This window comes from Nicotiana sylvestris, chromosome 8 (genome assembly GCF_000393655.2).
Source record: "Nicotiana sylvestris chromosome 8, ASM39365v2, whole genome shotgun sequence".
Taxonomy (NCBI): domain Eukaryota; kingdom Viridiplantae; phylum Streptophyta; class Magnoliopsida; order Solanales; family Solanaceae; genus Nicotiana; species Nicotiana sylvestris.
Window position 1 is genome coordinate 173,647,760 of NC_091064.1, and position 14,314 is coordinate 173,662,073.

Below are 14,314 nucleotides of genomic sequence, written 5' to 3' on the forward strand. Positions count from 1 at the left end.
TGTAGATATGACAATATCTTGGAATTCTTGGTGGCCCACTCTCCTTGTACATGGTGCACAAGCAAATCTGAGTCACCGATTACCAACAACTCCTGAATGTTCATGTTGACTGCCATGTTGAGCCCTAGTATACATGCTTCATATTCTCCCATGTTGTTGGAGCAAGGAAATCTGAGTTTAGCAGACAATGGATAGTGTTGACCCATTTATGATACCAAAACTGCTCCAATGCTCACTCCTTTGAAATTTGCGGCTCCGTCAAAGAACATCCTCCAACTGTCATATGCCTCGGTAATGTCTTCTCCTAGGAGTGATACTTCTTCATCAGGAAAATATGTTTTTAAGGGTTCGTATTCTCCTTCCACTGGATTTTCAGCAAGGTGATCTGCCAAGGCTTGTCCCTTGACCGCCTTTTGAGTTACATAGACGATATCGAACTCACTTAGTATTATCTGCCATTTAGCCAACTTCCCATTAGGCATGGGTTTCTGAAATATGTACTTCAGGGGATCCATCCTAGATATGAGGTAGGTAGTGTAGGTACAGAAGTAATGCCTCAAATTCTAGGCTGTCCAGGTCAAAGCATAGTAAGTGCGTTCAAGCAGCGAATACCATGCTTCATAAGGTGTGAACTTCTTACTCAGGTAATATATGGCTTGCTCCTTCCTTCCTGTCTTGTCATGTTGTCCCAAAACACATCCGAAGGCTCCATCCAATACAGATAGATAGAGTAGCAAAGGTCGTCCTGGTGGGACCAGAACTGGTAGTGCAGACAGGTACTTCTTGATCCTATCAAAAGCTTTCTGACAATCCTCTATCTAGCTTGTTTCGGCATCTTTTCTCAATATCTTGAAGATGGGTTCACATATGATTGTGGACTGTGCTATGAAGCGGCTGATATAGTTGAGATATACTAGGAAGCTCATCACATCCTTTTTGCTCTTAGGTGGTGGTAACTCTTGAATAACTTTGACTTTAGACGGATCAAGTTTGATCCCTCGACAACTGACGATGAATCCCAGTAATTTTCCTGCGGGAAACTCAAATGCACACTTTGCGGGGTTCAATTTCAAATAATACCTCCTTAGCCTGTCAAAGAACTTCCTTAAGTCTGCTATGTGATCTGCGACCTTCTTGGATTTGATAATGACGTTGTCCACATACACCTCTATTTCCTTGTGTATCATATCATGGAAGATGGTTGTCATGGCTCTCAGGTAGGTGGCCCCAGAATTCTTCAAACTGAATGGCATCATCTTGTAGCAATATACACCCCATGGTATGATAAAAGCAGTCTTCTCTGCATCTTCTTCATCCATCCAAATCTGGTGATAACCCGCGAAGCAATCTACAAAGGATTGGAGTTTGTGCTTGGCACAATTATTGATCAGGATGTGTCTATTTAGCAGTGGGAAGTCGTCCTTGGGACTTGCTCTATTTAAATCCCGATAGTCAATACATACTCTGACCTTCCCATCCTTCTTCAGAACTGGCACAATGTTAGCTAACCAGGTTGGATATTCGATCACCCTGAGAAATTTGGCTTTGATATGCTTGGTAATTTCCTCCTTGATTTTCAGGCTCATGTCTGGTTTGAACTTTCTGAGTTTCTGTTTTACTGGCGGACACATGGGATTAGTAGGCAACTTGTGAGCCATTATGGAAGTGCTCAAACCTGTCATGTCATCATATGACCATGCAAAAATGTCCTCATATTCTTTTAGGAACTGAATGTACTCTTCCTTCTCTGTTGGTGACAAGTGAATGCTGGTGCGAGTCTCCTTGACGGTCTCGGCATCTCCCAAATTTAATGTTTCTGTTTCCTCCAGGTTGGACTTAGGATTGTTCTCAAAATTCTCAACCTCCCTGACAATTTCTTCGGGTACCTCATCTTCCCCCTCTGAGTCACTATTCTCATGTTGTGTTTCCTCATTACATGTCACAGTCACTGGTTCATCAGGAAAAGTAATAATAATGTGGTGTAAAGAAAACGTGTAAAGATAGTAGTGAATAATAAAGAGCAAATGCATTTGATTAAAACTTGAAAAAGTGTTCAGACAAAGCACGACTCGATGAATCGAGCATTTATTTTGAAACAAGTGAAGATTATAACGAAACTACAGGAAATTTTAAATGCCTAGAACGGCTGTAGAAGTGGATTCTGCCAAGCTACCCAGGACTCGGCGGGCTCATGATGGTGTGGCGGTCCAGTTCCTGAGAACAACTCCCTTCACCATAGTCTGAAAAGTGAGGCCTTCGCCCTCCTCCTCCTCAATTATGGCACCACAGTCCATGTCCTCATCCTCCAAGAATAAATTCTTCAGCCCAACAAGTGCTTCTTCCTCAGTAGTTCCCCATATTGTGTCAGCCTGATGAAAAGCCTGTTCCAAACATGGCACCGGTTGCTCAAGAGGGTAATATTGTCCACACCATGGAGGAAACCAATCATTGTACTCTTTCCATGTATATTGGTATACTGCCCAAAAGCGGTACCATGGTTTTTCAGCTGTATTGGTTTAGTGATACCTTGGAGGTTCTTTCCCAACCCTTTGCCGGGTTCATATCCAAACCATTCTAGTATGCTTTCTATTTTGTTACTCCACCACTTATCCTTCTCGATGGCATTGGCCCATACGATGTGATGATAATCCTAGCCTTCTTTTATGTCCAATGTCCGGGATGGTTTGACTAGTGTAGATGGGGTTACTTCCATCTTCCTGAAGGATTACCTCTTGATGTTTCCATTCGAATTTCGCGGCTTGATGTAGTGTGGAAGGCACGGCTCTAGCAGCATGGATCCAGGGTCGGCCCAACAAAAGACTATACGAGGCTGGTATGTCAAGTACTTGGAATTCAACCTCGAACCAAGTTGGCCCATCTGCAAGCAAAGATTGATTTCCCTGATCGTGGCCCTCTAGGACCCATCGAAAGCCTTCACATTCATGCCTCCTATCCGTATCTCATGGAAACCTTTGTCCAACCTTTTCAGAGTGTCCAATAGACAAATATTTAGGCTCGAACCCCTATCAACCAGGACCCTAGCAACGAACCTGTCTTCAAATTGCACTGTGATATGCAATGCTCGATTGTGATTCAAACCCTCGAGCGGTAGCTCATCTTCGTGGAAGATAATCTTATGGCTCTCCAGCACTTGCCCAACCATGTTGGCCATTTCTCCACCAGTGATGTTATTGGGTACATAAGCCTCGCTCAGTTCTTTCATCAAAGCATTCTTGTGTGCCTTTGAATTCTGCAATAGCGACAGAATAGATATCTGAGCAGGGACTTTGTTCAGGTGGTCAACAACAAAATACTCTTTTGCCTGTACTTTCCTCCACAGGTCATCCGGCCCGGTCTCAATGATAGGCTACCTAGTAGTGGCCTCCTTACTTGAACCTCTCAGGTGTTCAAGTGCATAGACTCTTACAGTTCTAGTCATCTCTTGTGCAACGTCAGAATCCTCTACCTTGGCTTTACCTTTCCACTAAGCCTCGACAACATAATCCCAGGGTGATGCTTTTGAGTTTGAATGGGGGTGTGGTTGATACTGTCACAGTAAAAGATGTGACCACCTCTACTTCAAAGGGAGCGGAGGTGGCTGCGGGCGGAGCCACTTCCACCTCGAATGGAACTGATGCATTTACCTCAACCTCAATTGGTACTTGAGTCTGAACCACAATAAGAGTAAGTGTGACTGCAACCTTAAATTCATCGCCTTCTCAAATAAGCCCGATCTACCCCTCGGGGTTCCATTCTTCATTTGTCTCTATCACCTATACACCATCACCTCTGTGATCAGGGAGGGGATTGTTGTGGACATTAGGTGCGGCTTCCTTTGCTTGTATAACCTTGTTGTCCATTAGCATCTGGATCTTATCGTTTAATGTTCGGCACTCAGCAGTGGTGTGCAATTTCATACCGGAATGGTATGCACAAGTTTTGTTCGAATTGACCCATTAGGATGGATTTTCTAATGCCACAGCGGGAACAGGAGTGGCGTAACCTGCGGATTTTAACCTTTCATACAGTTGGACGATGGGCTCAGCAATAGTGGTGTATTGTCTGAGGGGCTTGCATTCGAAGTTGGGTCTTGGTCTTGGATAAATTTGGCGAGCTGGTGGTGATTGGAAGTGGGATGGTTGGGAGTGATAGGTGTGATGGACAGTGGCTTGTTGGGAATATTTGGGAGATGAAGGTTGATATGTAGGTGGTGATGCTTAGTATGTGGGTGGAGGTGTTTTATAGGTGGGTGGAGGTGTTTGATATGTTGGCGGAGGTGTTTGATAGACAAATGGAGATTTTGGGCCTTGAGCCACCATTACTATTCCAACCTCTTTCTTCTTTGATATGCCGCCTGATTGTAACGCCTTGTTTGTGGCTTGTAGTGCCTCGAAATTTGTTACCATCCTGCTTTTGATTCTTTCTTCGATTATTTCTCCAAGTTTGATAATGTTAGAGAATTTGTGATTTTTGATAACCATCAACCTTTCATAATATTGAGGATCATGTGCTCTAACGAAGAACTTGATCATTTGTTCTTCGTCCAAAGATGGCCTAACCTTGGCTGCTTCCGACCTCCAACGAGGAGCATACTCACGGAAAGTCTTAGTAGGTTTCTTCTTAAGATTATGAATGTAGAAAATATTTGGTGCATTTTCTGTGTTGAACCTGAACCGGTCCATGAAATCTGGCGCCATGCTTACCCAATTGGACCATTTCTTGGGATTTTGGCTGATATACCAAGACAAAGCATCCCCCGTAAGGCTCCTCATAAAGAGCTTCATCCGAATTTTTTCATCTTTCCCAACACCGACAAGCTTGTCACAATAGGTCCTTAAATGAGCCTTGGGATCACCTGTGCCGTCGAACATCTCAAACTTGGAAGGTTTGTATCCCTCAGGCAATTCCACATCTGGTTGTATACACAGGTCTTCATAGTTTAATCCTTCCATTCCTCTTTCGCCTTCAACATCCTGAACTCGGCTTGTTAACTTCTTGAGTTCTTCAGCCATGATTTTAATAAGCAAGTCCCTCTTGGAGGATTCCAGTACACAGCAGATTGGTTGAGTGGAATGAGGTATAGTTTCCACATATATATGGTTGCTTTGATGTGTGCCAGGAGCTTGGGTATAATGATGGTCATTGGTGGAGTTTTGGGGACCATGAATGAGTTATGGTGTGTTTTGGGGAGTGTGGTAAGTGGTGGTTGGCGGGTAATGAATTGGTTGATGATGATGTTGCGGTGGAGTTGGTATTGGCAGCGGATTGATATTTTAGGGTGGAGTTGTGTATTGATTTGGTGCGGGAGGATTTTGTGGGTGTTGGTTTTGTGTGCTTTGAGGGGGTACTGGGTTCTTTGTGTTTTGTTGGTGGATGTCGGGGACATTCAGGGTAAGTGACAGGTTTGCCAAGTTTCAAACCTGCTCAAGTTCTCCTTACAATTCCAATATCTTTTGTTCCAGTCTCAAAACCAGATCATTTGGGGCTGGAGTACTACGGCCATCTGAAGTCTCTACGTTCTCAATATTCTCCTTTCGGATTCCACTTAAGTCGTCCATTTTTGTCTTTCCTTTGCCTTTTGTGTTGCTTGGAGGAGGAGGAGGAGGTGGAGGGCCTCTAGATCTGGTATGATACGCTGATGAGGCCATTATGAGTGAACCAACCTAAGGGGATGGGAATAATCAAAAATAAAAAACAAAAAGGTAACAAGTCAGTGAAGATCATGAAATATTTGCAGTATCTAAACACATATTGCGGAAATGTAAATTTGCATCTTAATTTGGGAGCCTCGTTGTGCTCGAGGTTGGCCTAGAGACAAATAAATTTGGAGAACTTTTAATGCCAATAAATGCTTCATTTCATAATATAAAAATAGACGAATCCCAAAACGACACTAAGATAGTAATAAAATAAGTCACTACTTGGCACTCGGCCTTATTACTTTTTTTTGGAAAAGAAAGTAAATCTAGCCTATTTGGTCTCAGAAGGACCTTCCCCATATTCGATCTTCCGGACTCCATCATATAGATCCCCCAGCTCGCGCAGCCCCAGAAGCAAGTAGGCTCTGGCCAGATGTCCTCCTTCAGCTCCTTCAGCGTTCTGGCAATTTTCAAACCTCTTTATGACTTTGCCTTCCAGCTCCACTATTCCTCGCTCCAGATATTCCAGTTTCCTGTTGGAAGTGATTGTCATCCCTCACATTCCTCTTATGTATTTCCCGGTGCTCATTCTCAGAGTCGTGGACCCCCTTGTGCAGCCTGTTGTATTTGACTTGAGCTTCAGCTTCATCATCTATGATTCTGTTCCCTCGACCCGGTGTCACCATTCCTTTCAGATTGTCCTCCAACCACACCGAGTAGAGAGGGTTGCACCCTGCATGATACCTGTCTATCTCGATGGTGCTTTCTTCCACAATGATTTTATAGTGCCATATGTGCTGAGCTTGGCACTTGTAAGGGACATCGTCATTTTGGAAGTCCGCCTTGAAATGACTCATCATGACAACCCTTGGTACAACCTGTTTTCTACCTGCTTGCCTCATAACTCACATAGGGATATATGGGTATATCCCTCTCAACCCGATCAGCACCAAGTGCAGAGCATCCTTGGACTTGATAATAAACTCGTCTGTTAGGAACCATTCAAACATCCAATACACCTGTCCCTCAGTTAGATTGCCGAAGAACTCTATCTATTCTCTAGCGCTTTCTGGCTGAGCAAATCTGTCTGGAATGTATGTCATTATCTTAGGGTGATGGAAGGAAATATGGTCGTTCCAAGCCCTTCGCGGAAATTCTTGATGATAGCGACCCTTTTGGAAATGCTCCAGCAACCATAACTACAGCAACTAATTACAACCCTCAAAATGCTTGACCCCTCTTTGACAGTGCTTCAGAGCCCTGTGGATGTCGGCTATGATCACGGGGACTATGGTATAAGTCTATCCATTAATCCCTTCCATCAGAGTATTGGCGACCATGGCCAACCTAGTATGGACTCTTCCTTTTTTCATTGGGAACACTATCAGGCCTAGAAAGCACACAATGAATACAAATACTCTGCAGTAGATATGACCCTAAGAAGTGAGAGAGACCTCATCATGGTAAGTGCGGAAAGACTTGCTATGGCCATACCTCTCGTACAGGTATTCGAAAGGTATGTAGGATTCCTTCAAGCACACTAGGTCGACATTCTTCTTCAGCCCCATCATCTTCAAAAATCCCCTGGCCGTACGATTTTCTGGTACCGCTAGCCCGGGATTGTCCCAAGTCAACCCCACAAGCCCTCCAATTTCCTCTAGAAGCGATGTCAAAACGAAACACAACTCTTTCACTATCCCAGAATAATGTGTCAGCCTCGATCAACTTGTTGATTGGCTCAATATCTAGCAAGGAAGGCAAGTTATCTAGGTATTTTCTCACATGTTTCTTGTCACTAAAGGAAAGGTCCTCCCACCAATCTAGCAGCAATAGTGGCATATTGCTAACCATACCAAATCTGGGGACCTCGTGCCTCATTTTCTGCAAAACAAAAGGGTTAGACCTTACCCCCACCGGACTTGACTATTTATACAGTTATGATCAACATATCAGCACTTAGTCCTCCAAATTAATGCAAAGAACGTGGTTGTGTCTGTTGGGATTATGGAAAACCCGATGGACTTTGGATACGACTTATCTTAAGGATCATTATGTGGGCAACATAATTTATCCGACTAGGTTTGACCATGATGCATGTACAATTTCAACCAGAGTAAGGTTTCTATGGGGTTTTAGACTGGTACCCTCAAGCGGACAACTTGAGGGGGAAGGCACGGAACTATCGACTGCACCGCTGATCGACTATCCATTTGTTAAACATTTATGGTTCTTTACCTCTGAAACTGACGTATCTCTTTGTTTTCTTTTCTTGTAACTGTCTTTCAATTATTTAAATATTGTATTTATTTTTTCTACGTGAAAATACTTGGAAAGGCATGATGACAAATAAAAACACATGTAAACTCTTATTATGACAGAAGTTGGATTGGATTATATCCTATAGGCATGGCAACTACTTGTGAAGTTGCTTTTAAGACTTATAAGCATGATTTCTTTTAAGGAATCACTTGAGGCCTATAGGCATGATTTCTAACATGGTAAGATAAACATAGTAAAAATATAAAGTCCTATAGGCATGGTTTCTACCCGCATTTGTTGATACCCAATTTTTTCTCAAACTATTTTTTAAATTTGAATATATGCCTTCAAAATCATTTTTATAATAAATGGTATTTTTCCATAATTTTCCATATTATTATCAATTTATTTTCTAATTTATTCAGTATTTTATATCCAATAATTATTCATAAATTACATTACAAGTAATTTCAAAGTATTTCTTAGCTTAATATATCATTTTTAATCCTATTAGGATTTAATTATTTCACAAATAAGCCAATTTGGCATTGTTTGGCTATAATTACAATAATTTTGTAATTATAGCCTAATTGTACACTTTATGCTATTTTAATTCAATAATCAATAATTTTATATTTTTAATATTAGTTAATTACCTTAATTTCACCTATTTAGCTTTTATTTTATTTTATATAATTATTAGCTATTTTTACTAATTATTTATCTAATTTTAATTGGGTATTTAAAGCCACCCTTATTTAAATTATAACTCGCCCCAACCCAATTAAATTAAACCGACCCAAACCCCATGCCCAATTCGACCCAACCCTTGCTTTAACTACCTTCACGGGGCGGGAAAGGGTAGATATGGAAATGATGACTGGTGCGTAAATACCACGTATAGCCTCTCTTTGAGGAATTCCATACCGGGTATTACATTGATGTGATCCATATTATAAATAAACCTAGGACACCCCTCTTTACATTCACGAATATGCTTAGATTGTGATTCTTTCAAAATCTTGCTTTGCTTAATTGCTTTACAAACATTTGTGTTCTTAAACTTAAATCCCCCACTATTTGAGCCATATTTGTTTATTTGCTAATGGTACAAATTCACAAAAAACTATTTGGCCGGGAACCATACTAGTGGATCCTGAGGGGTACCTAACACCTTCCCCTTAGGATAATTTCAAGCCCTTACCCTATCTCTGGTTACCAAACGTAGTTATAAATGAACCCTCTAGGTGCCCTAACGCACCTTAAATCGATAGGTGGCGACTCTTCAAAAAATGCAAACCCCCCTTTCCCAAAAGGAATTAGTTGTCCCATACCAAAATGTCATAAACCCGATTCCGCGAGGAAAAATGGCGACTCTGCTGGGGATATTTAGGCTTTTACCATTTCATACCCTTTTTTGTGAATTTGTACCCCTCCCTATGTGCAATTATTTGTTTAATTTCTTTAAGCGTTTAATTTCTTCTTCAAAAGCAAAACTGATATATCTTTCTTGTTTTCTTCCTTTATAGCTACTTTAAATTATAAAACTGCTATATTTATCACTTTCTTAACGTGAAAATACATGTCAACATGCTTTTAATTATTGCATAATCATGCTCAACATCATACTCCACTCGTGCCAAACAACTATCGCAATGCTTGATGAGTGGTTGCGTCCTTCCTATATCATTACCCCCTAAATTCGGAAAGGCTTATTTGCAGTAAAACTAGTCGATCAGCGGTGCAGTCGACAATTTTGTGCCTTCCCCCTTGAGTTGTCCGTTCAAAGGTACCATTCTAAAATCCCATAGAAATCTTACTCTGTTAGCATCATGGTCAAAGCTAGCCGAGTTAGTTATGTTGTCCACGTAATGGTCCTTTAAGATAGCCTTGTCCAAAAGTCCATTGGGTTTCCCCGAACTCAAACGAACATCATCACATTCTATGCATTTATTTGGAGAACTAAAGGTCGATGTGCTGATCATAAATGTATAAATAGTCGAATCCTGTGGGGGTAGGGTCTAACCCTTTTTGTTTTGCAGAAAATGAGGCACGAGGTCCCCAGTTTCGGTATGGTTAGCACACCCCCACTCTTGCTAGACTAGTGGAGGAGTCTTCTATCAAATGATCAAATCAATGAGTGGAAAGAAAGGGCCGCCAAAGCTAGCGAAAAGTTGTAATATCTGGAATACAGCCTGCTGGAATTGGAAGAAAAGTGAGGAAGAGAGTCATCGACTGCCAGAACACTGAGGGAAACGAAGGAGAATACCTGGCAAAGGCATTTTTACTGGTGAACCTACGCGAACTGGAGGATTTGATCAACGAGATCATTCAATCTGAGGAAGGTCCTTCTGAGGCCAAATAGATTAGGTTTACTCGCTTTCCAAATGTAATAAGGCCAAGTGCCAGTAGTGACTTATTATTATATTAGTATCGTTTTGGGATTCGCCTATTTTTATATTGTAAAATGAAGCACTTATTGGCATTTGAAGTTCTCCAAATCTATTTGTCGCTAGGCCTACCTCGGCCACAAATAGCTTCCCTAATTAGTACACGCTTTACATTCTCGCACTATGTGTTTAAATATTGCGATACTTTTTATAATCCTCATTGACTTGATTACCTTTTGTTTTATTTTTGTTTTTATTATTCCCCTCCCCAAAGGTTAGTTCGTGCACTCTGGCATCCTCATCTTATTTCACAAGATCCAGGGGCCCTCTACCCACTCCTCATCTTAGTCCCATTAAAGGCAAGTACAAAGGCAAGATGGAAGATTTAAACAACATCAAGATGGAGAACAAAGTTGAACGGGTAGAGTCCACTGATGGCCAGGGTATTCGGGTTCCTAACAAGAATGTGTCACAACTTGAACAAAAACTGTTGAAATTCTAGGAAGAGCTCGATCAGGTTCGGAATCTGGCGAACCTGTCATTTTCGCTCAACACCCCAGATATCAACTTCCCCAACTCTCGAAACCCTACACCTCCTCAAAATATCCCAAAATAACAGAATCATCCCGTTCCTCATCATCACGCTGCTCCACCAAAGAACCAATGTAACACTTGCCATGCCCTAAACAACACTCCACTACTCATACCAGAACCTCAGAACTCCGTAAACGACCATTTCCACACCCATCCACCAGGCCACCATAACACTGCTATCTACGTAGAGATAATGCTACGCTCCACCCAACCTATCTCAGGCACACCTGAGTTTGATGAAAAGGATCTGCTTATTAGGAACTTGGCCGAGGAACTTAAGAAACTGACCAGCCGGATTCAGGGCGTTGAGGGAAGCAAATGAATCGAGGGGCTAAACTATGAGGACCTTTGCATACAGCCTGATGTCGAACTGCTTGAGGGGTACATACCTCCTAAGTTCAAAATATTTGATGGTACGGGTGATCCAAGGGTCTATCTGACGACATATTGCGACAAGCTGGTTAGAGTAGGGAAGGATGAAAGGATCCGCATAAAGATGTTTATGAGGAGTTTGAAGGGAGATGCATTATCTTGGTACATTAGCCAAGATCCCAAGAAGTGGTCAAACTGGGTAGGCATGGCAACTAACTTTATGGACAGATTCAGGTTTAATACAGAGAACTCACTAGACGTGTTTTATGTCCAAAATTTGAAGAAGAAGCCCACGGAGGTGAGTATGCTACTCGCTGGAGGTCCGAAGCTGCTAAGGTCAAACCCGCCTTAGAAGAGGAGCAAATGAACAAGTTCTTTGTCCGGGCTCAGGACCCACAGTACTATGAACGGCTGATGATGATTGAGAACCACAAGTTCTCCAACATTATCAAATTAGGTGAAAGAATTGAAGAAAGTATTAAAAGTGGTATGGTTACAAATTTCGAGGCCTTGCAAGCTACAAATAAGGCTTTACAATCCGGTGGTATGTCCAAGAAAAGGACGTAGGGGCCGTAATGGTTGCACAAAGGACCAAGTCTCCCCTCAAATACCAAGCTTACCCAACACCTCCGCTCACATACCAGCCAACCCCAAATTACCAAGCACCCTCACCCACATACAAAGATCCGCCACCAACTTTTCAATCATCTCCACCTCCTACATATCAACCTACTTTACCTAGATACTCTCAAACCCGCTCATGTCTACCAAACCTATAATTCTCAACCATCCCACTATCAATCATCCCCTCCAAACCAAAATTTCCCTAGACCCCGATCTAATTTTGATCACAGACCTCCAAAACAATATACAGCCATCACTGAACCCATCGACCAGTTGTATGAGAGACTCAAAGTTGCTGGTTATGTCACCCCCATCCCTGCTGCAACCCTTGAGAATCCTTCTCAGTAGGTTAACCCGAACAAGTCCTGTGCATACCACTCCTGCATGTAAGGGCACACCATCGATGATTGGCGCTCCTTGAACGACAAGATACAGTCTTTGATTGATAACAAGATCATTGTGGCAAAGGATCCTGCTCCAAACGTCCGCAACAACCCTATACCAGACCATAAGGGTGGAGGTATCCACATGATTGAAATAGAAGATGACTGGGATCCCGATGGATCAATCGGGTTGATCGCAGAAGGTGATGACCCGAAGAAACCGACAATTACTCTCAATCCAATCATAGTCCAAATCTAACCATCTAAGGACGCTGAGGTGAATATGTTTATACCTCTTGAGTTTGAAGCAACGCCATCTGCAAAGGCACCGGTACCAATTGAGGTTGAATTCGCGTCTCCAGCAAATGCACCAGCACCATTTGAGGTTGCAGTCTTGCCACACAAGGCACATGTTCCGTTCGAAGTAAGGGTAGCCGCACCAGTCCCAGTGGCAATGTCTACTATGCCACCATTCTATACAAATGTTGTACCCTGGACTATACAGCCGAGGCAATAAGGAAAGGCAAGTTTAGGATTGAAGAAACTGTCGCAGCATAGGGTATGACAAGAAATAGTAGAGTCTATACCCCTGAACATCTAGCTGAATCAAGCAAGCAGGTCTCCAATCGGCCACCCGTCATAGAGACAGGTCCGGACGACCTTTGGAGGAAAATACAGGCCAAGGGATATTCGGTCATCGACCAGTTAAACAAGATGCCAGCACAAATATCCATTCTCTCTTTGCTGCAAAATTCTAAGACGCACAATAATGCTCTGCTAAAGGTGCTAAATGTAGCGTACGTACCAAGTAACATCACTAGCGGGGAAATGGCTAATATGGTAGGACAAGTTCTGGAAAACAATAACATCACCTTTTATGAGAACGAGCTGCCACCTAAAGGGCTGGGGCACAACAAAGCACTGCACATCACCGTGCGATACGAAAATTATTTCATCACCAGAATCCTGATCGATGGAGGTTCCAGTCTTAACATTTTTCCACTGGTAACACTCAAGAAGTTGGGCAAAGGGCTGCATGAGATAAAGGATGGGGCAATCAATGTGAAAGACTTCGATGGTTCTCAGAGGTCCACCATTAGCGATATTAGTCTATGCCTGCAGATGGGACCAACCTGGTTCGAGGTCGATTTCCAGGTAATAGATGTACCAACATCTTACAACTTGCTACTGGGACGGCTATGGATTCATGCCACTGGGGCCGTAGCATTAACGTTGCTTCAAGCAGTAAAGTTTGAATGGAATCACCAGGAAGTGATCATTCACGGCGATGGTAGCAACCCTATATACAGTCGCCAGACCATTCTGGCAATCGAGGGAAGAAGGAAGCTGGGTGGAAAAACTTACCACCATATTGAGTGGGTCAATGCTATCGATAAAGACAAATGGTGGGATAGAAAAATTGAGAGTATACTGAGTTGGAGTGGGTACGAACCCGACAAAGGGCTCGGCAAGAGCCTCCAGGGAATCTCTAAACCCATAAAACTCAAGAAACATGGCACTACCTTTGGTTTGGGATATGAATACACCTGGGAATAATTCAATAATTAGTTTCCACCATGGCTTTGTCCTTACTACCTACTAGAGCAGCCAATACCGCATCTGGAATAGACCTTCCAATAGGCCGACATTATTTATGGGTTGGATGAAGAAGAAGTACTTGCAGCAATGAAGAACATGTTTCTACAGGACAGTGATATGGACTGTTGTGTTATTCTCGAGTAGGAGGGGGAGGAAGGCCCTTCTATATAAGCTGTGAGTAGAGGGGCACATATCAAGAATTGGACAATCAGGACAACCAAAGCCCGACGAGCCTCAGGGTAGCAAGACTAAAATAAGCATTATTCACTGTTTTATTTACTAAATGATTTTCTTTTCGCATTTTTCAATTCCCGCAATAAGATCTTTGATGTACAAAACAGTTATTCAACTTATCAAAAGCATTTTTTATTTTCTTATGAATTAATATTTATTGTTATCGTTTTCCTCCTTACTTTATCAATACAATATTACTATTACCTATCTTGATGAACCA

The 14,314-nt window shown here is 42.3% G+C and overlaps 1 protein-coding gene across 1 annotated transcript; it reads right to left on the reverse strand.

The window, feature by feature from the left end:
- Nucleotides 1–2,189: 2,189 nt before the first annotated feature.
- On the reverse strand, nt 2,190–5,012 carry LOC138876028 (uncharacterized). Its single transcript, XM_070154913.1, has 3 exons — nt 4,332–5,012; nt 3,549–3,668; nt 2,190–2,381 (listed from the first exon to the last, which is right to left on the reverse strand). The coding sequence occupies exons 1-3, from the start codon at nt 5,010–5,012 to the stop codon at nt 2,190–2,192; spliced, it is 993 nt and encodes a 330-aa protein (XP_070011014.1).
- Between the last annotated feature and the right edge of the window lie 9,302 nt (nt 5,013–14,314).